This window comes from Pelophylax lessonae (assembly GCF_965119305.1).
Source record: "Pelophylax lessonae genome assembly, chromosome: 2".
Lineage (NCBI taxonomy): Eukaryota > Metazoa > Chordata > Amphibia > Anura > Ranidae > Pelophylax > Pelophylax lessonae.
This window is the reverse complement of record NC_138769.1, coordinates 379785317-379808616: the sequence shown is the minus strand read 5'-3', so window position 1 is coordinate 379808616 and position 23300 is coordinate 379785317. Positions and strand designations below refer to the sequence as shown.

At 41.0% G+C, this 23300-nt stretch overlaps 1 protein-coding gene across 5 annotated transcripts in view; it reads left to right on the top strand.

Annotated features, from left to right (window-relative positions):
- Positions 1–23300, top strand: part of BCAS3 (BCAS3 microtubule associated cell migration factor) — a 1702410-nt gene that overhangs the window by 752823 nt on the left and 926287 nt on the right. For all 5 annotated transcript variants that reach the window (XM_082245731.1, XM_082245733.1, XM_082245734.1 and 2 more), the window contains exon 15: positions 20935–21085. In XM_082245731.1, the coding sequence (XP_082101857.1) occupies positions 20935–21085 (151 nt within the window). The remainder of the gene's footprint in view (positions 1–20934; positions 21086–23300) is intronic.

Here is a 23300-nt window from a genome sequence, read left to right as displayed (position 1 = left end):
CCACCCTCGGAGCCCCTTGCGAATGACTGCCCTGAAAGCCTTGGAAATGTTACCTCTTCATCCTCCTCCTCCTCCTCATCCTGTGCCACATCCTCTTCCATCATCGCCCGAATTGTTTTTTCAAGGAGGCATAGAAGTGGGATAGTTAAGCTGAGAACGGCGTCATTGCCACTGGCCATGTTGGTGGAGTACTCAAAACAGCGCAACAAGGCACACAGGTCTCGCATGGAGGCCCAGTTAAATTAAATAGCGGAATAGAAAATATGATCCAAAAAAAGTGTATGTATATCACACGTACACAACCACACTGGGCCCCAATTACTATTGTTTGTACCCCTAAAAGGCTAGATGAGGAGTAGGGGGAGTATGGAACAGGCAGCACCCTCAAACCTTCAGAAGTATGAGATGAACCCCAACAACTTGGAAAGGTGGATCTCTCTCACACGTACCAACACAGACTATCCCCCAATTTAACTGATCCCCAAAGGTTTTTGATTAAATAGCGGAATAGAAAATATGATCCAAAAAAAGTGTATGTATATCACACGTACACAACCACACTAGGCCCCAATTACTATTGTTTGTACCCCTAAAAGGCTAGATGAGGAGTAGGGGGGGTATGGAACAGGCAGCACCCTCAAATCTTCAGAAGTATGAGATGAACCCCAAAAACTTGGAAAGGTGGATCTCTCTCACACGTACCAACACAGACTATCCCCCAATTTAACTGATCCCCAAAGGTTTTTGATTAAATAGCAGAATAGAAAATATGATCCAAAAAAAGTGTATGTATATCACACGTACACAACCACACTAGGCCCCAATTACTATTGTTTGTACCCCTAAAAGGCTAGATGAGGAGTAGGGGGAGTATGGAACAGGCAGCACCCTCAAACCTTCAGAAGTATGAGATGAACCCCAACAACTTGGAAAGGTGGATCTCTCTCACACGTACCAACACAGACTATCCCCCAATTTAACTGATCCCCAAAGGTTTTTGATTAAATAGCGGAATAGAAAATATGATCCAAAAAAAGTATATGTATATCACACGTACACAACCACACTAGGCCCCAATTACTATTGTTTGTACCCCTAAAAGGCTAGGAGTAGGGGGAGTATGGAACAGGCAGCACCCTCAAACCTTCAGAAGTATGAGATGAACCCCAACAACTTGGAAAGGTGGATCTCTCTCACTCGTACCAACACAGACTATCCCCCAATTTAACTGATCCCCAAAGGTTTTTGATTAAATAGCGGAATAGAAAATATGATCCAAAAAAAGTGTATGTATATCACACGTACACAACCACACTAGGCCCCAATTACTATTGTTTGTACCCCTAAAAGGCTAGATGAGGAGTAGGGGGGGTATGGAACAGGCAGCACCCTCAAATCTTCAGAAGTATGAGATGAACCCCAAAAACTTGGAAAGGTGGATCTCTCTCACACGTACCAACACAGACTATCCCCCAATTTAACTGATCCCCAAAGGTTTTTGATTAAATAGCGGAATAGAAAATATGATCCAAAAAAAGTGTATGTATATCACACGTACACAACCACACTAGGCCCCAATTACTATTGTTTGTACCCCTAAAAGGCTAGGAGTAGGGGGAGTATGGAACAGGCAGCACCCTCAAACCTTCAGAAGTATGAGATGAACCCCAACAACTTGGAAAGGTGGATCTCTCTCACACGTACCAACACAGACTATCCCCCAATTTAACTGATCCCCAAAGGTTTTTGATTAAATAGCGGAATAGAAAATATGATCCAAAAAAAGTGTATGTATATCACACGTACACAACCACACTAGGCCCCAATTACTATTGTTTGTACCCCTAAAAGGCTAGATGAGGAGTAGGGGGAGTATGGAACAGGCAGCACCCTCAAATCTTCAGAAGTATGAGATTGTGTTCACTGTACCCCACAAAGATTGAGTTCACTGCACCCCACAATGATTGTGTTCACTGCACCCCACAAAGATTGTGTTCACTGCACCTCACAAAGATTGTGTTCACTGTACCCCCCAAAGATTGTGTTCACTGCACCCCACAAAGATTCTGTTCACTGTACCCCACAAAGATTGTGTTCACTGCACCCTAAAAGGATGTTGTTCACTGCACCCCACAAAGATTGTGTTCACTGCACCCTAAAAGGATGTTGTTCACTGCACCCCAAAAAGATTGTGTTCACTGTACCCCCCCAAAGATTGTGTTCACTGCACCCCACAAAGATTGTGTTCACTGCACCCCAAAAAGATTGTGTTCACTGTACCCCCCAAAGATTGTGTTCACTGCACCCCAAAAAGATTGTGTTCACTGTACCCCCCAAAGATTGTGTTCACTGCACCCCACAAAGATTCTGTTCACTGTACCCCACAAAGATTGTGTTCACTGCACCCCAAAAAGATTGTGTTCACTGTACCCCCCCAAAGATTGTGTTCACTGCACCCCACAAAGATTCTGTTCACTGCACCCCACAAAGGATTTTGTTCACTGCACCCCAAAAAGATTGTGTTCACTGCACCCCAAAAAGGATTTTGATCACTGCACCCCAAAAAGGATGTTGTTCACTGCACCCCAAAAAGATTGTGTTCACTGCACCCCACAAAGATTGTGTTCACTGCACCCCAAAAAGATTGTGTTCACTGTACCCCCCAAAGATTGTGTTCACTGCACCCCACAAAGATTCTGTTCACTGTACCCCACAAAGATTGTGTTCACTGCACCCCAAAAAGATTGTGTTCACTGCACCCCAAAAAGGATGTTGTTCACTGCACCCCAAAAAGGATGTTGTTCACTCCACCCCAAAAAGATTGTGTTCACTGCACCCCACAAAGATTGTGTTCACTGCACCCCAAAAAGATTGTGTTCACTGCACCCCAAAAAGGATTTTGTTCACTGCACCCCAAAAAGGATTTTGTTCACTGCACCCCAAAAAGGATGTTGTTCACTCCACCCCAAAAAGATTGTGTTCACTGCACCCCAAAAAGATTGTGTTCACTGCACCCCACAAAGGATTTTGTTCACTGCACCCCAAAAAGATTGTGTTCACTGCACCCCAAAAAGGATGTTGTTCACTGCACCCCAAAAAGGATTTTGTTCACTGCACCCCAAAAAGATTGTGTTCACTGCACCCCACAAAGGATTTTGTTCACTGCACCCCACAAAGATTGTGTTCACTGCACACCAAAAAGGATTGTGTTCACTGCACCCCAAAAAGATTTTGTTCACTGCACCCCAAAAAGATTGTGTTCACTGCAGCCCAAAAAGATTGTGTTCACTGCAGCCCAAAAAGATTGTGTTCACTGCAGCCCAAAAAGATTGTGTTCACTGCAGCCCAAAAAGATTGTGTTCACTGCAGCCCAAAAAGATTGTGTTCACTGCAGCTCACACACAGAAAAATGGATGTGGATCACTGACACCTGCCTATCTCCAATCCCACACCACACAGCAATATCGATTGTAGTTTGTAGAAGACACTGACCCTATAATTCAGCAGACTCTATCCCTAAAATGCCTACAACTCGCCCTGCCTAAACACTCCGACCTGTCCCTCAATTCTATCCGGACACAAATGGTTTTTTCCTGCCTATCTTTCCCTAATCAGCAGCCAGCACGTTGATGTGTGCTCTGTCCCTGATATAAGCAGCATAATGACGCCGCTGCGGCTGCCTCGAACTTATAAAGACTTGGTCACATGCTTCAGACGGCCAATCACAGCTACTAAGACATTTGCAGGCATGGCTGGGATGGCTTAAGGCACACCAGTTAAACGATTGTTGATTGGCTGTTGAAAGCCCGCCATGAAAAGAGCGCCAAAGCATGCAAAACCCGGAAATAAAACGACCGAACACGGATTTTTACCCGAACATACAGTAAAGTGTCCGTGTCCGTGTTCGGGTACAAAAAATCCAATTATTCGGTACGAACACGAATAATACAGTCCGTGTTCGCTCAACACTAGTTACCATGAATAGACGGGCCTTCTGTGAGTGTGTAGTCCCCTCTTCCCAGTCTATGTTGGGATAATTGAAGTCCCCCAACATGATGACTGATCCCAGTTTTGCCACTTTACCCAACAGTGATATAAATTCCAGCTCTACCTCCTCCCTTTGGTTGGGTGGCCTATAGCAAACCCCCACAATTACTTTTCCCTTTTCTTCTTCCCTCTGGAGCTCTACCCACACGGATTCTAACTCCATACTCATCCCTTCCATAATATCATTCCTCTCTATCACCCTTACATTATCCTTGACATAGAGACATACCCCTCCCCCTCTTTTTCCTACCCTATCCTTCCAAGACACCGAATACCCTTGGAAATTTGCAAGCCAGTCATGTGAGGGGTCAAACCAAGTTTCCGTTATTCCCACAAGGTCTATGTCTTCCTCATGTACTAACATTTCCAACTCATCCATTTTCTTAGCTAGGCTCCTGGCATTAGCATATACCCCTCTTAGTTTTGTGGAAGTTGATTATTTTTATTCCTGTTTGGTCTGATGTTTTCCTGCACAGACCCCCCGAATGACGTTAAGGAACTACTGTCACTGCTGACTCTACTACTGCCTTCTGTCCTTTGCTCCCTCCTCACTGACTCTACATCAGTGCCTCCTTAATTTAGCTCCTAAGTCCCTGAAATATCTTTTTAGGACTCTCCATCTCCCTCTAACTTTGTCATTGGTACCCATGTGTACCATGATAGCTGGGTCTTCCCTAGACCCACCCAATAATCTGTCCACCAGATCTGTGATGTGCCGAACCCGAGCACCCATTAATCAAAAAAGAGTTAGCTGCTTACAGTCTTTTTGACAGATTGCCCTCTCCGTCCTTCTACTTATTGAGCCCCCTACCACCAGAACCTGTTTTCCTTTCTCTTAGCCTTGCTCCCGCTCAGCCTTGGAGGAGTTCTGCCCCTGGCAGCTAGGGGCGTCGCTCTGCTCCAGCAATGCTGGTCCGTAACTGGTTTCCCCAACATCACGCAACAGGGCGTATTTATGGCTATGTTCCAGCCCAGGACTGGCCTCCTTTACTCTATCCCCTCTACCCTTCCTAAATGTCACCCAACTACTCTGCTCTGAGTCAGGGACTGCCTTAATGGTTGATTTTTTACATGACTGCAGCCTCGGCATGGTCTCGGTCATTGGTGAGAACTCCTTTGGGCAAGGTGTTACCCCACGTGTACAGTAGACCTTGCCCACATACTAATGGTATCCAGAAATCGCTGTACCTGTCTTAAAAAAAAAAAAAAAGTTCACTCGGCGTACTAAACATTAGTTCTCTGCATTCATTTACAGCCATGAGTCATGCACCTCCCCAAAAATGTGGTCAGTATTTTTTATTGGTTTCCTACACTTTTGATTCCTACAACACCACTCAATTTTAAAAACCATTTTCAATCCAGTTGTTAGCTGGGTGAATCTTGTAAGTGCTAACTGTTTTTTTTTTTTAATGTACACTGGGCACGCTGTGTGAGGGGAGCAGAAAAGAGCTTGAGAGGCGTGTTTGAGAATAGGTCTCCCACAATCAAGGATTCCTATATCACCAAAATACTGGGACTAGGAGAGCCTGGCCCAACCGTACTCTGCACCAAGGGTTAAATAGAGAGGACACCTGTCTTAGGCCTATCATTTGGGAGTCATGCAGAAGTCCTTCAGGTGTTTTGTTTACCTTCAAAAGGTTTTACTGCCAGTGGCTGAACAGTGGGGGAGAATTACTAAAACTGGAGCACACAGAATCTAGTGCAGCTGTGCACAGTAACCAATCAGCTTCTAACTTCAGCTTGTTCAATTAAGCTTTGGCAATAAAACCTAGAAGCTGATTGGTTACTATAGACAGATTCTGCGTGCTGCAGTTTTAGTACATCCCCACAGTGTGTTTGCCGTGTATGGGGCTTCCTGTCACCTTCTGATCTCCAGGGACTTTCTTTTCCAAGCAATTATACTTAGTAGTTCAATTCACAGATTTTTTTCTCTGATCTAAAAACGGTCCTGCCACTTTGCCATAAATCTGCTCCCTAATGCTAGCATCAAAACTCAGGCTGGCAGTTCTGATTTTAGCAGACTGGTTTTAAACTCTAGCCTGCTTCTCTTGGGCTTGTTGCACATGTCCCTGAATAATTGCATGACAAAGACTATCCAATTCTGCATCTGAGCGATGTTTTCGATTTTGTAAGGTGTGGCCTCTTGCCCCCTTAACTAATAGGTTATATCTAATAGTCCCTGGGGACATCTGCTGTACAAAGTTTAAAATGAGGAAAACCCTGTGGAGGACAGTGATACTTTCCTCATTACAAACATTGTGGTAACAGGAAGTTTCATTTTTTCCATCCTCATCAACCACTTTTTTTAATTGTTCCATCGTTCTGTCAGTTTGGGGTGTTATGCAGAGGTGCATGGGTGAATAATTTGCAACCACCAACATAGCTTTTTGGTTAACTTTGACATGAAAAGGATATATAAAGTATTTTCTTTGCAACGCCACCGATAACCTATTCGTAGAGTTAGCTAATAGCAAAAAGTATATCACATATACCTCAAGACTCATTTGTATAAAAAATAAAAAATGTGAACATATATGCAACAAAAAATATTTTGTAACTAAAAACATTTGCATCAAATAAATTGCTTTAAAATGAGTGATCCAAAATTTGTGAAAACATTTTAAATGGCACTCCACCTAAAAGTATCACAAACTTACAGTATCTCACTAAAGTGCGTACACCCCTCACATTTTTGTAAATATTGTAATATATCTTTTCATGTGACAACACTGAAGAAATGACACTTTGCTACAATGTAAAGTAGTGAGTGCACAGCTTGTATAACAGTGCAAATTTGCTGTCCCCTCAAAATAACTCAACACACAGCCATTAATGTCTAAAATGCTGGCAACAAAAGGGAGTACACCCCCAAGTGAAAATGTCGGAATTGGGCCCAATTAGCCATTTTACCTCCCGACCCATAGGACCACAAAGGGGAAACCTATTCAGCCCAGGGGGCTATTAAGCTTGAATGGTTCTAATGCCATATGGCATATAGGACCCACTAGATCCGGTAAGTGATCCAATCTATTCAATCACACGAGGCAAGGAATCGATGATACGGCCAATCACGCCTGAGCACTTGCACCCTCGAATTTTTGAAGACTCACTTTCACTGAGGACTTTATTAATATTTGAGCACTACAGTCACCATTTACTCTGGACTATTCATAATTCATTCATATTATAATACTTTTGATTATATTAGTTTCTACCATTTTTATATCTATATATTTTTTTTTTAATTTTTATATATCATTCACCAAGTCACTTATGCACATTGTGCCACCTATTTATTTATTGGGAGTTTTGATGATTTATTATTATTATTTATATTTGTTTACTTGATATTTTAACTTATATTTATACCACTTTTTATTGATTGATTATTTATACATACCACAGAGGTTGGCATGGATATTGCTATCCATTAGTGATTTATTAGCAAGCGCTGTATTTGGCCTTTTCCATAAGACCATTCATTTTTTCAGTCTACCCTTTATCCTACAGCAGCTGCTTATTCCATTTATTTACTTTTAGGCATACAGGTTATTTGCATACGTATTGTTTTAAAATAGTTCCTTGGCGCGTGAAATATACTTTGTATATTTTTTACACATATATAAACAGTGCTTATACGCATTACATTCTTAGTGACCCCCCCCCCCCCAAAAATAAATAAATAAATAAATAAAAGTTTTATCCTCCTTCCATCTCAAAATCCCACTCTCTTGTGGTTTATATCCCCTAACCTTAACCCAGACCTCTAAGGTCCAGGTAATTTTACTCCTAGGCTGTATCAGCTATCAGCCTCAAACACCCAGCATCTTCATATAATCCTCCGTTTTTTTTTAAACTTCATCCAATCCCCTCATATGTCCAAATATTTCTCACAAGAGTCCTCTGCTGCGGATATTGATTATTCCATGGATCTCACCCAATCCACCCTTAAAGCCCAATCCCTCATACTTGGGACTTTTGGCAATCGCCAGAATAACGGCACTAGCCAGTTTTTATATTCCGTCACCTTTTTCTCCATGCTGTGAAACAAACAGGTCCAAGGTTTCACCAAGACACAGTCTCCTGTAATCTGATGGATTGTCATGGTCATCCCTTCCCAAAAAACGTGTATCTTTGTGCACTCCTATCACAAATGCCCAAATGTTCCAGGGGCTTCGCAACCCCTCCAACAAGTTGGGGATATCTCTGTGCCGAACCTTTGAGCCCTCTGTGGGGTAAGGTACATCTCTATTGACCTTAAATCAACCGATGAGTAACAGGCTAATCTTAAAACTTTCTTCCTCTTTTTTTCATCTTGGAGGGGTCCTAATTCCTGTTCCCATTTCCCTGAATTTTTATTACGTTTATATAGTAGGGAACGATTAGCTCTCTGCAATCATTTAATCTGTTTACTCAGATCATCCAGTACTCGGTCATGTACATCTATCCCCCCCCCCCTCCACTTCCTCCACACGGCCTAGTACCTGTCCAATATCTGCCCGGATTGCTGCTATATCCGATTTCAAGGATGTTTCCATTTTAGTCAGCAGTCCCGCTAGAGCTTCCTCTAGGGCCCCTCCAGTACATTTTGATCTAGTTGCCCCTGGGCCACTAATCCTCCGCACTGAAAGATCCTCAGTTATAGGTCTTTGCTTTCCTGTCCTGGTCCGCCCTTGGGCCCCTTGTCTAGGGCTATCAGGCCCTTCTTCCACCATACTGGTCTCTGTGGACATATATCGCTGGATGCCTCCTGGGCTAGGGGTGACTTGGATTACTTTGCTGGCTTTTGATTTGCCTTTCATCCTTGGTCCCAGGTGACATCGACTGTAGAATCAAGAGAGGGGGAACACGAAAAAAAAAAAGGATGCCTAGGCCACTAAGAAAATAATTACCACTAGAAAAAAGTGGTGGAATGGGGATAATGGACAGTTTAATATCCGAGACAAATATGGCACGGCCTGCAGAGATCAAATATAAACTCAGTCCCTTTAAGTCAAGAAGCAGATTTTTCAGCTAAGCACATAGGTGAAATGGTTATAGAGTATACAGCAGCAGGGGGTCCTCTGTTAATTGTTATATTTATAGGACATCTCTGGAACAGTCCTTTCCCCTCAGCTAGTTCAGGGGTCCTCACCCTTGCACCCCCCCCCCTCAAAAAGTTCTCTCATACAGCTTTACATGAATTCCCCTTCGAGCAGGCTTACCACTTCGGTAGCCCATGTGGCAGTGAGGGAGTCAGGTAGGCCAGGGCCCTTCAGCAACAGTGGCGGCAGAGGAGGACCATAGGCTCTGGATCCATCAGCACTCCGGATGCCGTCTACATCTGGCTGAACCGCGCAGTGCATCAGGCGGCGGGTAGCGGCGGGGTTCAGGAAGCGACTTGCTTACCCTGAAGCAGGCATATAGCGTCATAATGCCAGAGCTCCTCCCAGGTTTTTTTTGTATGTCTCCTGACCTGAACCCAATCTAACACATATGGGCAATTCTGAGGAGACAAGCTGAGCATCACTTTCCATCCAATATGTCGCCAACTTGTTCATTTAATGCCTAGAAGACTTGATTCTGTCCTTACAAATCATGGAGGTCATACAAAACACTAGATGTAGTAGTTTTTGTTGTAGAGTGTATTAATTTTTGCATTAACTAATTTGAGTAAAACTGAAGATTTTGTAATCAAGTTATATTATTAACCTTACTTACTTACTCATGTATTGAGCTAAATAAATGTTCTATAGAACTCTGTTTTGTAAAAATGTTGGTAATTGTTCTTGTGTTCATTGAGATATTAATTAAAATTGTACTTTTCAAAAGGCATGTACTCATTTATGCTGAGAACTGTGTGTATATATATATATATATATATATATATATATATATATATATATATATATATGCTGGTTGGGAAGTGGTTAAATGTTTCTGTGTATAGGCTAAGACTCTAAAGACATTATACAGTGCATGTGTTTTAAAATTAGAAGATACCATACTGGACTTTACAAATATGTATTTTTTGGAATGAGCATTGTCCCCCAAGTTTTATATTCTTTACAGCTGGCTTAGAATCATAGTGCATACTGGATTTTCCAAAATGGGGGCTCGGTGTTCCCAATTGTAGTATCAAGGGGATATTTTTATTTGCCCCTTGTTCGGTTTGGTAATGATGACAAACAGTTACACTGCATGTTTGCCGCAGTGAAATGTTCAGTGCAATTTGCTGTTGGTTAATGCCTCTTTTATGAGCTTTATTGGCAACACAAAACTGTTACCTGCAGTGAATTATATCTATTACTGCCAGTATTTCCATACACCTGACAAATCAACGGACACAATATCCTGCACTCTCAACCTGTTTTTCTGCTAACATAAAAACTCTCTTTACCTGAAATAAACTTTCTGTGGGCTAACAAATTTCCTGTGATTTCCTGTACTACATTATAATAACAGTGGAACCATTGCAATTACCTGCAATCATCCTCTGGTTATAAGAGTAATTGCAGAATTGTTGTAATTTCAGAAGAATTTCTGCAGCCTGTTCTTGTGTCTCATGTACAGCACTCCCTATATGCTTTTTGCTCCTGGTGTGCTAGAACAAATGAATCCTTTACAGGCATTAAATGCAAGTGATGAGAAAGCCATTAAACCTTCACCTGTGCCTAAATCATTAACAAATATGTGCAGCTACAACTGTCGTAATTATTAAAATAGTTAACTTTTTACTCGGAAATGTACACGCTCTATTTGTGTTTTGTTAGGAGTTACACATACTTATGTGTAAGTAATGTAGACTAACACCTAGGTATTTAAACCCTCATTATGCTGCTACAACATTTTTCATTTGGAACACTTTTCTTCGTCACAAGCCTGAACTCTGTCCTGGCATTTCCACTGCTTCATCAATCTTTAGTCACATACACACTCACTAATTATTTCTTCTGAATGTGATGCTTTTTTGTCTTGTCTGAATATGTGATTTAGCCTTGGTTCACACCAATGTGATTTGTCTATGACAGTTCAAAGTCGCACCCCACTGCCAGCAAAAGAACCGTTCAAATCATTACGACTCAAGTCACAGTGACTTTGAAAGAGGTTCCTGCACTACTTTTTTGGAATTTCATTGTGACTTGCATAGACTTCTGTCAAGTGAAGTTGCAAGCCGCAATGAAATCGAAGTCCAAATCGCATTGATCTGCGGCTATGAAATCGCATTGAAGTATCGCGATTTCAAAGCTGCACTGGTGTGAAACAGGGCTTAAAGCACAAGTTTGATTAAAAAAAAAAAAAATTTGCACCCCCATCCACACCTATCCACGCTGTAGTTTAAAAAGAAAACCCAATATATAAATTTAAATTCCAGAAAAACTTACCTAAACGCACTGTCATATGATGCTTCATAATGCCTCCTCCACAAGCTGCAGTCAATGATTGGATATTCCTCTCAGGCTGGGTTCACACTATTGTGATGTCAAACATTGCATGTGATTTGCACCACATTCCTGTGCAGATCACATGCAATGTCTGTGCAATGCAAATTCAGATTGTATGGCTGAATTTGCATTGCATTCGTACAAAAATTATGCAGGACCCTTTTTTTGGTCAATGCGATCCGATTCCTGCATCATTTGACAGCTCGCACTGCGATCTGCGAACCAATCTGGGGGTGTCATTAACTTTGTAATGAAACCCGCAGCAGTTCGCATAGGGCAGTGTTAACTGCCTGCCAGAGACATGCCATGCGGGAACCCGCACTGGAATCGCGCTGGTTCCCGCATCACAGTAGTGTAAACCCAGCCTGAGTGCTCTCTGCTGAATAACTAATCACTCGTATGCCCCCCCCCCCCCCATTATGATATTATTCTTGAAGGCTCAAAGACCCTGTGATGATATGGCCTGTCACATGACCTGAGTTTTAAATTGTGCTTTTAGGTCGTTTTTTTTTTTTTTTACTTTTTACTATAAATAGAGACACGGGTCGGTAGAAGGGGAAATGTGATTTTTTTTTTTCTCCCCAGAAATCAGTTGTAAACGTAGGAAAGAAATTTGCACGATTCTCCTATCAACACAATGTTGATGCGGGAATCCCTCCTGCTGTAAATCTGGCAGGCTGGTTGTATTCAAGGTAATCGATCGATCAACTTGGTACATTCAGCCTGCCCGTACATGGTTCAAATCTCGGCTGGTTCAGCAGGAACCGGCCAAAATTCGAATGGTCTGTGGCCAACCTGATCTTGTCCTTTATCAGAAGTTCTTTTGTTCCTTCTAACATTATCTGTGCAAAAAATCAAAACAATGCAAGAAACAAACCTAAACAGCGGAGTTTTTGCAGCATTTGTTATAAAATTACAGTTTCTTGAATTGGACAGGAAAAAACAGAATTTCATCCCAAGAGCAAAAATCCCAGCCTCCAAACTTTTCTTGCCTGGAAAAAAATCTTTCTATTCTTGCTTTAGGAATCTTGCATGTACATTACATGAGATGTACACATAGATTTACAAATAATCTTCAGGCTAATACAGACTATCAGTAATTTTCTTAGTAGTTATAGTATATGTAAATGCTAAAAATAAACTATTCCTTCCTCCCCTTTGATCTACTAATTAAAAAGTTCAAAGTGTTTTGTTATATTTGTTTCATAGGTGAAAAAAATACCCTTTGATCCTTCCAGAAGACTTGTTACTAATAACTTTCTCTGCACTCTGTCATAAAACCAAACTAGATACAAATACTAATACGAGGTGGTACTATGAACACCAAAATACAATGAAATGAAATCTAAAAACTAAAACGTGCAAACCTAGTGCTGAAATGATCTGCACTTTGCCTGTGCTGCCCTCAGCTGTCACAAATATTCACAGTAATTGCCTAATATGTTTAATTCTTTTGATTGTCAGCTTCATCTAGTGGACATAATACAGTATTTTCCTGATATACCTCGATCATTGCATTTTGGCCACTAGTTGGAGCTGATGATCATAAGAAATAAACTTGAATTATGGTTATATGTGACGCCTGGTGAGTGCTTGTGACATTCATCCAGCATTTTGTTTATAGGTAGGATGCCTAGGTGTTAATAAAGGGGGTAGCCTGGAAAAAAAAAGAAGACGAAAACAGCCATTATGTTTAAAGACTGGTATATTGCAGTACATTTTTTTTTCCTTGGGTCTGCATACAGTAATTGTTGGTTGAAGTAAAACAAAACTGAGCAAAAACTCTTATATGTGCTCTTTAAGTCAATTCAAATGTTCACCCAAGGGTCAAATAAGACTTTCTTTTTTAATGCTAGTAGTAAATTATATCCAAATTTGCTGTCAGCATGTCATTTTAGATCCACTTTACATAGATCTTATATTATTGTATATTGTGCATTATCCAGTTTTGAGCTGATTATATTCCTTATTTTCCTCTGTTGTTTGGATACAGCTTACTTAAACTGGATACACTTTATACAACTTTTGTTGTTAGATTTCCTTTAGATTTACCTTCAACTTTGTAGTGCAAGGGCCTGCCTGATTGCATACAAATTGAAAGTGTTTAGGTTTGACCTCATATTTTATGGGTTTTGGTAAATCTAAAGGAAAAAAAATCTACAGACAATTGTATAGCGTGTATGGCCCTTTACTGTGAATGGTTAATTACACTTTCAATAAATAAAAGTACACAACTGCAAACTGAGCTCAAAGATTCTCCAAATTCCTCATACGTCTCAAAGCTCTATCCCTCTATGTCCCCTTATGAGGGGACAGTGGTGCCTTAAAAAGAAAGAAACCAACAGGGTAATGGGGATATGTTCAGGGGAAATCTTGGAATTTTTCTCTTTTGGGGTATGCTTTTAAATTAAATGACCAAGTCCACAGGTTGCATTGCAAGTTGAATGACAATACTATACAGTAAATTGCATCGTTATTTTCCTTCTTTTAACAAATGACGCTACGTACTGCTTGAGTACACCAGCAATTGTTTATTTTGTATTGGCGATTGTTTTGTTTTTGGCTTGGGGTTTCCAACGTTTGGAGAACCCAGGAAGGGTGGTTGGGAAAGGGGGGTTTCTTTTTATGTATTAGAAAACTTTCAATAAAAATGATCTGATTAAAAAAAAAAAAAAAAAAAAAAACATTCTCCAAATTGTTGTAAATTTGCTGTAAGCAATAATAATAATAACTTCAAACTCTTATGTGATGGATATTGCTTGATTGTTAACTCATATATTGCCCAGTCTCAATGGATACATGAACATTTGCTTATCAGATTATGCCAGTGAATAACCAGCCATACACAGCTTTTGTACATCGTTGGAAATTTCTTACTAGTTGGTAACCACATTTCTTCATAAGTCTTTGCTTCATAATCCTTTACTGGTAGGAACAGCCTAATTAGAGAGCCAGATTGAATAGTCTGGGAGCACGTGTTCTTGGAAGTAAGATGTGGGTTTTGGCCATCATGATGTGCAGTGCATCTTGACAAATATTTTCTGTGACCATTGGGGAAGGGGGTTAAGAAGCCTTTTTTCCCTATTACTTTTCCTATTCTTTATCAACTTGAACTATGAAAGAACTTCTTAGTTCCAAAATCATTAAGAGATCTTTTCTGCTTTCCTCCTTGGCTGTTTTCTTTCCATTCCAAGTACCATTATGGCATTTCAGGCAGCTTCCTGTGAGAAATCCATTTCTATGCTGTTATTCTTCCTTGTAAAAAGGTGACTGCACTGGGGGTGTAGCTGTTTTGAAATTTTAAGAACCCTCTTGAAGCCAGGATTGTGAGGATCAGGCCTGGGATTTCTGTAATATGTACTGAAGAATGCATCAGTTATTTAGGAACTTAATTCCCAATATGGCTCCTCTTTGATTAGGTACAAAAGCCATCATCACAAAGCATTGTTGAAAACCCAAAAACAAGTTAATGATCTAAACTCTTTAGCTCACTGTTTTTGACTATTTAAAGTACTTTGATTTTATTACAAACAAGCTTGTTCAGTTCTTTTTCGTTCTTCTTTTTCCTTTTTTCTTTCTTTCCTGAGCTTTTATTTTCCTACAGCCTGTGCAATTTCTAGCTCATTTCCTCTTCTGTCTGGGGGCTAAAAAGGTCATGAGTGACTAACAATAGAAAGAGTGAGGGTTCTTCATATGGACAGCATCCTTGTTTAATCCTCAGATTTTTCTATTGCTTTAAAGGCACAAAATAATTATATTTACCAGGAATGTCTGTATAAGCCTATTTTTTATTTTTTTTTTGTGAGAGGTTGAATAGCGGGACAATCTTTACTATGTTATAAGATATGCCTGCATTTCTACAGATAAATGTAGTTTTTTCATTTTATGTAGATAAAGCTTGCAAGAGATACCTGTACGCTGCCCAATTATCATCATCATCATCATCATCATCATGTGAAAGGCATGGGCATTATATATAAAATAACCGAATATTGTATTTATATCCTTGCATTTGTTAATGATATGGATTATCAGAAGAGCTTCTAATCAGTCTCAGAAATATTTCAATATGCTGGGACAATTCTCCCAGATACCAAGCAATTGTGCTGCAAGTTTGAAAATTACTCACTAAGCTATTGCTAGACTTGCAGGAATCCAACACAGGTTGACCGCTCAAGGTGGGGTATGATTCAGGTGCAGGTCGGAGTAAGCGACTTATTGTGTCGTGAAACGCGTCAACATTTTACCTGTCACATGTCTTATCAGTCCTGTATTGATGCCTGTGATGAGGAATAAAATTACTCCTATATTTGATTTCAACTTTCGGTGTGTGGTCACCATTTCTTGATGTTTTATTGCTAGACTTGCCAGGCTTCACAAGTTTATTGTACAATTGCAACAACTCCGTATTTCAAGACTCCGGATCAACTTTCTTTGCAAACATTCTGCAAGTCTGCTGCAAGTTCTGGTTCAGTAATGTTGTGCAATAGTCATCCCACCACAGGGGTCACTGTGACTTGCAGAGCTCTTGTTGTAGACTCACCACTGCAATTTGCTCTTGCTAGAGACTTGCCACGCACATTTGCTACACATTGGAAAAGTGTCAACTAGAACTTGGGATTCAAGTGCTCTGCAAGTGTACAACTTGCCAAAGAAAATTTGCAGCAAGTTAACAAGACTTAAAATTCAACACTGCCACAAATTTGAGGCAAGTTATCCTTGCTATCTGGGCTTTTACTGTGTGTATGCCCTTTTCATATTGCCTTAGTCAGGGAGCTGAAGAGTGCAGTGGTTCATTTGGCATTAAACAGTGTTACTGGTGATAGATCTGCTGGTGTAGGGTCACATAGACTTTGGTAATTATGTGACCACAAAAGGTAAACACACAACAGAATTACATTATATAATTACATTAACAGATATTGCTCTACCACTGACTCCCACTTATCTGCCTATAGCCAGTCCTGTCTTGATATCAGCCTCTCATCTTCCCCTGGACAGGGTGACTCAGACTATGAGAGGGAGGAGCAGCACTCCTGAGCCAATCAGACTCTGCTAAAAGGAAATATGCTGACAGAAGAAGAGAGCAGATTCGGCAGTGCTAATGACTTTTTATTATGTTGCTTGCCCTTCTGCTCCATCATTGTCCAAGCATTAGCAAGCTAGAGGTGAAAGGTGACATCACTGTATCCATTAATGTAACTAAGTCAACCTTATAGCTGTGCAGGCTGGCAGAATCACAAAATCACCTTAACAGCATTTAAAGAGGAGTTCCGCATGGGGAAAATAAAAGTCAGCAGCTACAAATACTGTAGCTGATTACTTTTAATATAAGAACACTTACCTGTCCAGGGAGTCTGCAATGTCGGCACCTTAGCCGATTTTCGATTCGACTGTCAGGTGCTGCCGCTGCCATTCGTCATAAGGGAAACCGGCAGTGAAGCCTTTCAACTTCACAGCCGGTTCCCTGCTGCGCATTTGTGAAGTGCGCTGCATGTTCTAATTGGTCCAGATGTGGAGGAAGGAGGAGGGGGCCAAACTTCAGAGGGACAGAAACAGGTACCCATTCCCCCCCTCCCCCCTGAAAGGTGCCAAATGTGTCACCAGAGGAGGGGGGGAAGCAGATTAGCAGAAGTTCTAATTTTGGATGGAACTCTGCTTTAAAATTCAGCTCATATATGTATTTCAGTTATGTATTTAGTAGTCTGCTTTGATTTCAGCTTTAGGCTTCGTTCACGTCATGTGCAGAGATGAGAGTTTTTCTGCGCAGGAATCTGCAACTTGTATAAAACTCACTGAAACGCAAATGAAAAGTAAAGTATACTCGTGCCTCTGCAAGTGAAATCTGCGTGTATTTCCGTTTTTCTGCACGTATGGTGTGAACAAGGCCTTAACCGGTTGCCGACCGCCGCACGACTATATACTGCGGCGGTCAGCCCCGGCCAGGCAGAGTGACGTATCGGTACGTCACTCGCCTGTCACTGACTTGCGAGCCTATAGCGGGCGGGCGCGCGCCCGCCGAGGCGCGCGCCCGCCGCGGCTCGTTCACAGGCAAGTCAGTGCGTGTGACCGGCGGACTCGATGTCCGCCAGTCACACTGCGATCGCTCCTGTGAAGGGAGAAAGACAGAGCAGCTTGTGTAAACAAGCTGCCTGTCAGTTCTCCCTGTGTAAAAGTAAAGATCTGACCGTTCTATGTAGAACGGTTGATCTTTGCTTTTACACCAATAGCAATGTCCCTACACAGTAGAAAGCACGCCCCTAGGACACACTTAACCCCTCCCTGTCCAATAAAGTTAACCCCTTCCCTGCCAGTGTCATTTTTGCAGTAACAGTGCATATGTATAGCACTGATTACTGCAGTAATGTCACTGGTAACCCCAAAAGTGTCAAAAATGTCAGTCAAGGGTCCGATCTGTCCGCCGCAATGTCGCAGTACCGAAAAAAAAATCGCAGATCGCCGCCATTACGCGTTAAAAAAAAAAACACCAAAAATGACAAAAATCTTTCTCTTTGTTAGTAAACGCGATAACTTTTGCGCAAACCAATCAAAATACGCTTTTTGCGATTTTTTTTTTACCAAACATAGGTAGCATAAAACAAATTGGCCGAAAAATGTTAAAAAATTTTGATTTTTACTTTTTTTTTTGGGGAATTTCATATAAAAAAATGTGAAAAATATTGTTATTTTTGCAAAATTTACGCTCTTTTTTTGTTTATAGCGCGTGATCAAAAAATCGCACAGGTGATCAAATACCACCAAAAGAAAGCTCTGTTTGTGGGAAAAAAAGGACGTCAAATTCGTTTAGGTACAGCGTCGCACGACCGCGCAATTGTCCGTTAAAGTCACACAGTAAAAAATCGCAAAAAAACCCCTGGTCCTTTAGCAGCCAAATCCTCCGGGGCTTAAGTGGTTAATTTGCAACAAGTGTAAACAGCACATGCATTGTTAACAATTGTGATAAAAGAGAAAGAATGGTCCCATTGCACAGATATTTTTGCAGCAACAAACATTGCTTCTGACAGAGCTAGTAACTGTATGTCCCTTTGTGAAGCCCTACACAGTCCAATGTTTATCACATAACATTTAGATTAGGAGGGGGTGTGGTTTGGAGTGAAGACACACAGTGCCTCAGCTCCCGACTCTCAATGGACCTATACCACCTTTTCATCAGTCTAAACCCCAATTATGAGCATCCCCAAACAGAATAAGACAATTGGATCACATAAGACAGGTACCCAATCCAAGATCAAATACTTTTTATCCCAGCAATCAGAAGATCATCACCACTAGTCCCTGATCCAGCATGGTGGCTGCATGTGGTGTTGCACAAAAGCAACTTACCATGATGGACTACCTGGCCCTTGCACTTTGGACAGATGGAGATTGCTTGTTTCCCCTCCAATCACTTGTCGCCAGAGAGGCCTTCAGGAGGGAAAATAAAGGACTTGCAAGACATGATTCGGGCTCTCCCAACTAAGTCTGATATGAAAGCGCTTTTCCATTGATTGGAGGAGACACAGAAACAGGAATTGCAACTTTTTCGATCTGTAGTCCAGCAACTCATGGATCAGGAGAGAAGTCAGCAGCTGTCCTGAAATAAAGAAATGCGGTAACTGCTGGCGCACAGATACTGTGCACGTGACCAATGGTAGTCTCTATAATAGGGCACATAAGTTAGTTAGAGACATAATCCATAAATGTTGCTACTGAAAGTTAAATGTCCATAAGTCCATTGATAAAAAAATTGCGGCAGCTGTCCTCAGAGAAAGCCAGCTCTGTGGAATAAGCAAAAGGGGGAGAAACAGAAAGCGCCACCCGAGTATAGTTTTAGTAAAGAAAATGTAATCACAAAGATACAAAGCACTCAGAAAATGCCAGTTAAAAGTATGCTCATCTGTTAGTATAGTGTCCTTCAGTTCTCACGTGGTGTCCTTTTGCTGTATCCATGGCTGCTGGATGGAGAGATGTCTGCAGCATGTCTTGTGGCCACCATGGATTCTAGTGGAACCAGCGTGGAACGCACATAAATTACGTCACTGGAAGTGGGGGAGTCACTTGGGAACACTGTGCAGGATAGGCTACGCTAGGAGCTTCAGATCCTTTTACATGCCTAAAGATGAATCACACTATGGGTCTATTTAAATAGAAGGTCTTGGCTGTGGGACTACAAGGGCCAGCATCTCTGTGGGGGGTAATAAATAGCTTAAAGCCAGAAGTATACAGCCAAAATAAAAAAGTAATAATAATAAAAATTGGAACTGGTAATATATAGGGCACAATGAGATGGGGGCCAGACTACATATCGCTATAGGTTATTATTTAAGATATTGGTAAGCAGTTAATATGGCCAATAGTTGCAAATCATAGAAGATGTTGAAATTATTCATAAAATGATACATAAAATAAATAAAAAAATCAGCATAATATTCATAATAAGGCCAATGAGTACTACTCATACAAGCCCGATTTAAAAAAAAAAAAGTTGGGACACTGTACAGATTGTGAATAAAAACAGAATGCAATGATGTGGAAGTTTCAAATTTCAATATTTTATTCAGAATACAAAATAGATGACATATCAAATGTTTAAACTGAGAAAATGTATAATTTTAAGGGAAAAAAAGGTTGATTTTAAATTTCATGACATCAACACATCTCAAAAAAAGTTAGGACAAGGCCATGTTTAACACTGTGTGGCATCCCCTCTTCTTTTTATAACAGTCTTCAAACATCTGGGGACTGAGAAGATAAGTTGCTCAATTTTAGGAATAGGAATGTTGTCCCATTCTTGTCTAATACAGGCTTCTAGTGGCTCAACTGTCTTAAGACTTCTTTGTCGCATCTTCCTCTTTATGATGCGGCAAATGTTTTCTATGGGTGAAAGATCTGGACTGGCTGGCCATTTCAGTACACGGATCCTTCTTCTACGCAGTCATGATGTTGTAATTGATGCAATATGTGGTCTGGCATTGTGTTGTTTGAAAATGCAAGGTCTTCCCTGAAAGAGATGACGTCTGGATGGGAGCATATGTTGTTCTTGAACTTGGATATACCTTTCAGCATTGATGGTGTCTTTTCAGATGTGTAAGCTGCCCATGCCACATGCACTCATGCAACCCCATACCATCAGAGATGCAGGCTTCTGAACTGAGCGCTGATAACAACTTGGGTTGTCCTTGTCCTCTTTAGTTCGGATGATATGGCATCCCAGTTTTCCAAAAAGAACTCCGCAAGATGAATTCTTTGTGGGCATAGCAAAAACTGGCTTGGGATGGGGTGGGCACTTGTTTTTTTTCCCTTTTTTTAACTGGTTTTTATGAATATGCCCTGAGAATGCAGTTTTAGACCTCGATTCGATGTTTTCACCAAGTTGTTAAAAAAATCAAGAGCAGTCAGGTGATGTATAATCTTTCAGTTGTAGTACTATTGTGACACTGGTGCTTTCTTTTTATTTTTACAGGTAAACTTAATAGCCAAGATAATTACAACAATTTTACAAACAACAACCCAGGGAACCCACGCTTGTCACCACTTCCTAGTTTGACTGTGGTCTTGCCTCTAGTTCAAATAAAGCAGCCAATGACACTGGGAACCATCACAAAACGCACAGGGTAAGTGAGACATACCCAGCTATTGCACAGTCAACTTTTCAAATAATGCACCCAAGCAGAATCTTAATGCACACATACTGTATGTTACAGTTTAAAAATACTACATAGAGTAGAAAAGGTATGGCAGTGGTAATTTAGATGTAAAACGTTGCTTTTATAGTAAAAACTTTAATTTTGTTTTTGTATTTTCCATTTTGATAAAAACATGCTCATGAATTATGCCAACATTGCATCATTTTTCCATTTTTTTTTTTTTTACTTTACACAATATCACCAGACATGACATGCAAAACATTTATGTAATATAATGGTGGTTAAATAGGATTTTAGTAAAATCACTCTATACAGGTAATTATTCTGACTGCACATATTTACTAATTACCATAGGGAACAGTATGCTGACTTTACCAGTATAGACACTCATGGTTTACTGCCTTTTTATTATTTGAAATATTTTCATTTTTTTGCTAAGTAGTTTGATGCCATTTGTATTTATTTTGCTTTGCATGTGTTCTCAAATATGGAATGATTTGTTTAAATTGTCTTTATGTTTGAGAAATTGGCAGATTTTAATTATACTCATTTACAGCAAATAAGACACATTAAAAATATATATATGGAATAAAAGATATGGTTTGAAAAGGGGTGAGTAGCGGAGAAGGTGGTCTGGTAATGGTGGCGTGAAAAAGCAAAGTGCCTGAGCTCTACACCACTTGACTGGTACTACCGGCGTTTAGGACTCCTCAGCTTCAACACCATACCCAAATATGGGAAAACAGCTAAAGTAGAAGCTGGATCAAAAGGGTCATCTATGAATTTCATTTTCAGGCTGTTTTCTTCCTCTGCCTCTACAGCCATGCCAGGGCTTCCATCATGGCTGCAGACATGCACACGGAGGTCACTACTCTCGACTGTGAAGCAGACCATTCTTCTCCCAGCTCTACCTCATACTGTTTATGCCACTACTACGACCAGGGACTCATCTCAACTCCCAAGTACAAATCCCTTACCTAGGGAACCAATCTGCCTACCGCAAGTTTCTCTGAAACTTTGTCATGGACTGAACTCACTTGCATCTTGCACTCGCTGCTGACCAGAGAACTAGCATCCTTTGCAGCTTCTAATCCAGTCCACACTCCAGAGTGATCTCTTAGCTCCCTTAGGAAATCCACTCTCTCCCAGGTAAGGTTTCCTCTGAAGATACAACGCTATCTCCTCAGTGGAGCACTCTCCTCACCTCTAACCTCTAAGAAGCATAAGGAGGAGCAGAGTAAGAGAACTCTTCAAACATAGCTGCACCTTGATGAATTAGAGAACCACAGCTGACAAAATAACATCAAACTGCAAGGAATACCAGAGGCAACAGCCAGTTCAGAGCTGCCTAATAAATTAGCTGCTATTCTGAACTCCTATCTAGACTAACCTCCATCCTCTTTTCTAGAGCTAGACAGAGTACACTGATTGGGTCCAGTCCCCCGGGCTGATCGTATTGGCCTAAGAGATGTATTCTGCAGTAGATATGTGCCAATGTGCAGTGTTTCATTACGAATTTGTTTTTGGGCGAAATTCTGCATATTCGTTCATTTGGGAGCATCCGAATGAACGAAGGACTCTTTTGACAAATGCTTACAAAAACGAATTGTCAGAATGTCAGAGGAGATGACTGATCCATCACCTCTTCTGGGACCTCTCCCTCAGATACCTCAGGGTTCCTGGCCATGCAGACCTACCTGCAGATAGCCTCCTCCGAAACCCCAGGATAATGAGCAGTGAGCAGAACGCTGCTCTGGGTGGGCTCTTCCTGCTCCCACAAATGTGCCATCCACGCAGTCTGTGCCCTAATCCTTCCTCATTGCCCCCTTTGCAATGCAGCTCACCCATTCTTTCTTCATTTACTACCTTCCCAGGGCTCTTAATGACTTTTCTGTGTGAAGATGTCACTGCTCTATGTGAGAGCAGGGTCTTCTGACACTGTGCACTGCAGTCTTACACATAGGGCCTCTCACTCCCCCTCTACTATGGAACCAACACTCCATTAAGGTACTTGCCCACTGTATTATCTGATACTGGGACCTTCCTAGGCAAGCTACAGGTTTAAGTTAGTTCCCCCTGGTTATTACCTGGTCTTCCCCTAATACCCTCCTTTGTTCCTTGAGAGTTTGCATTTCTATTGTTTCACGAAAAGTTACTATACTTGTTTATATTACTCTGGTTC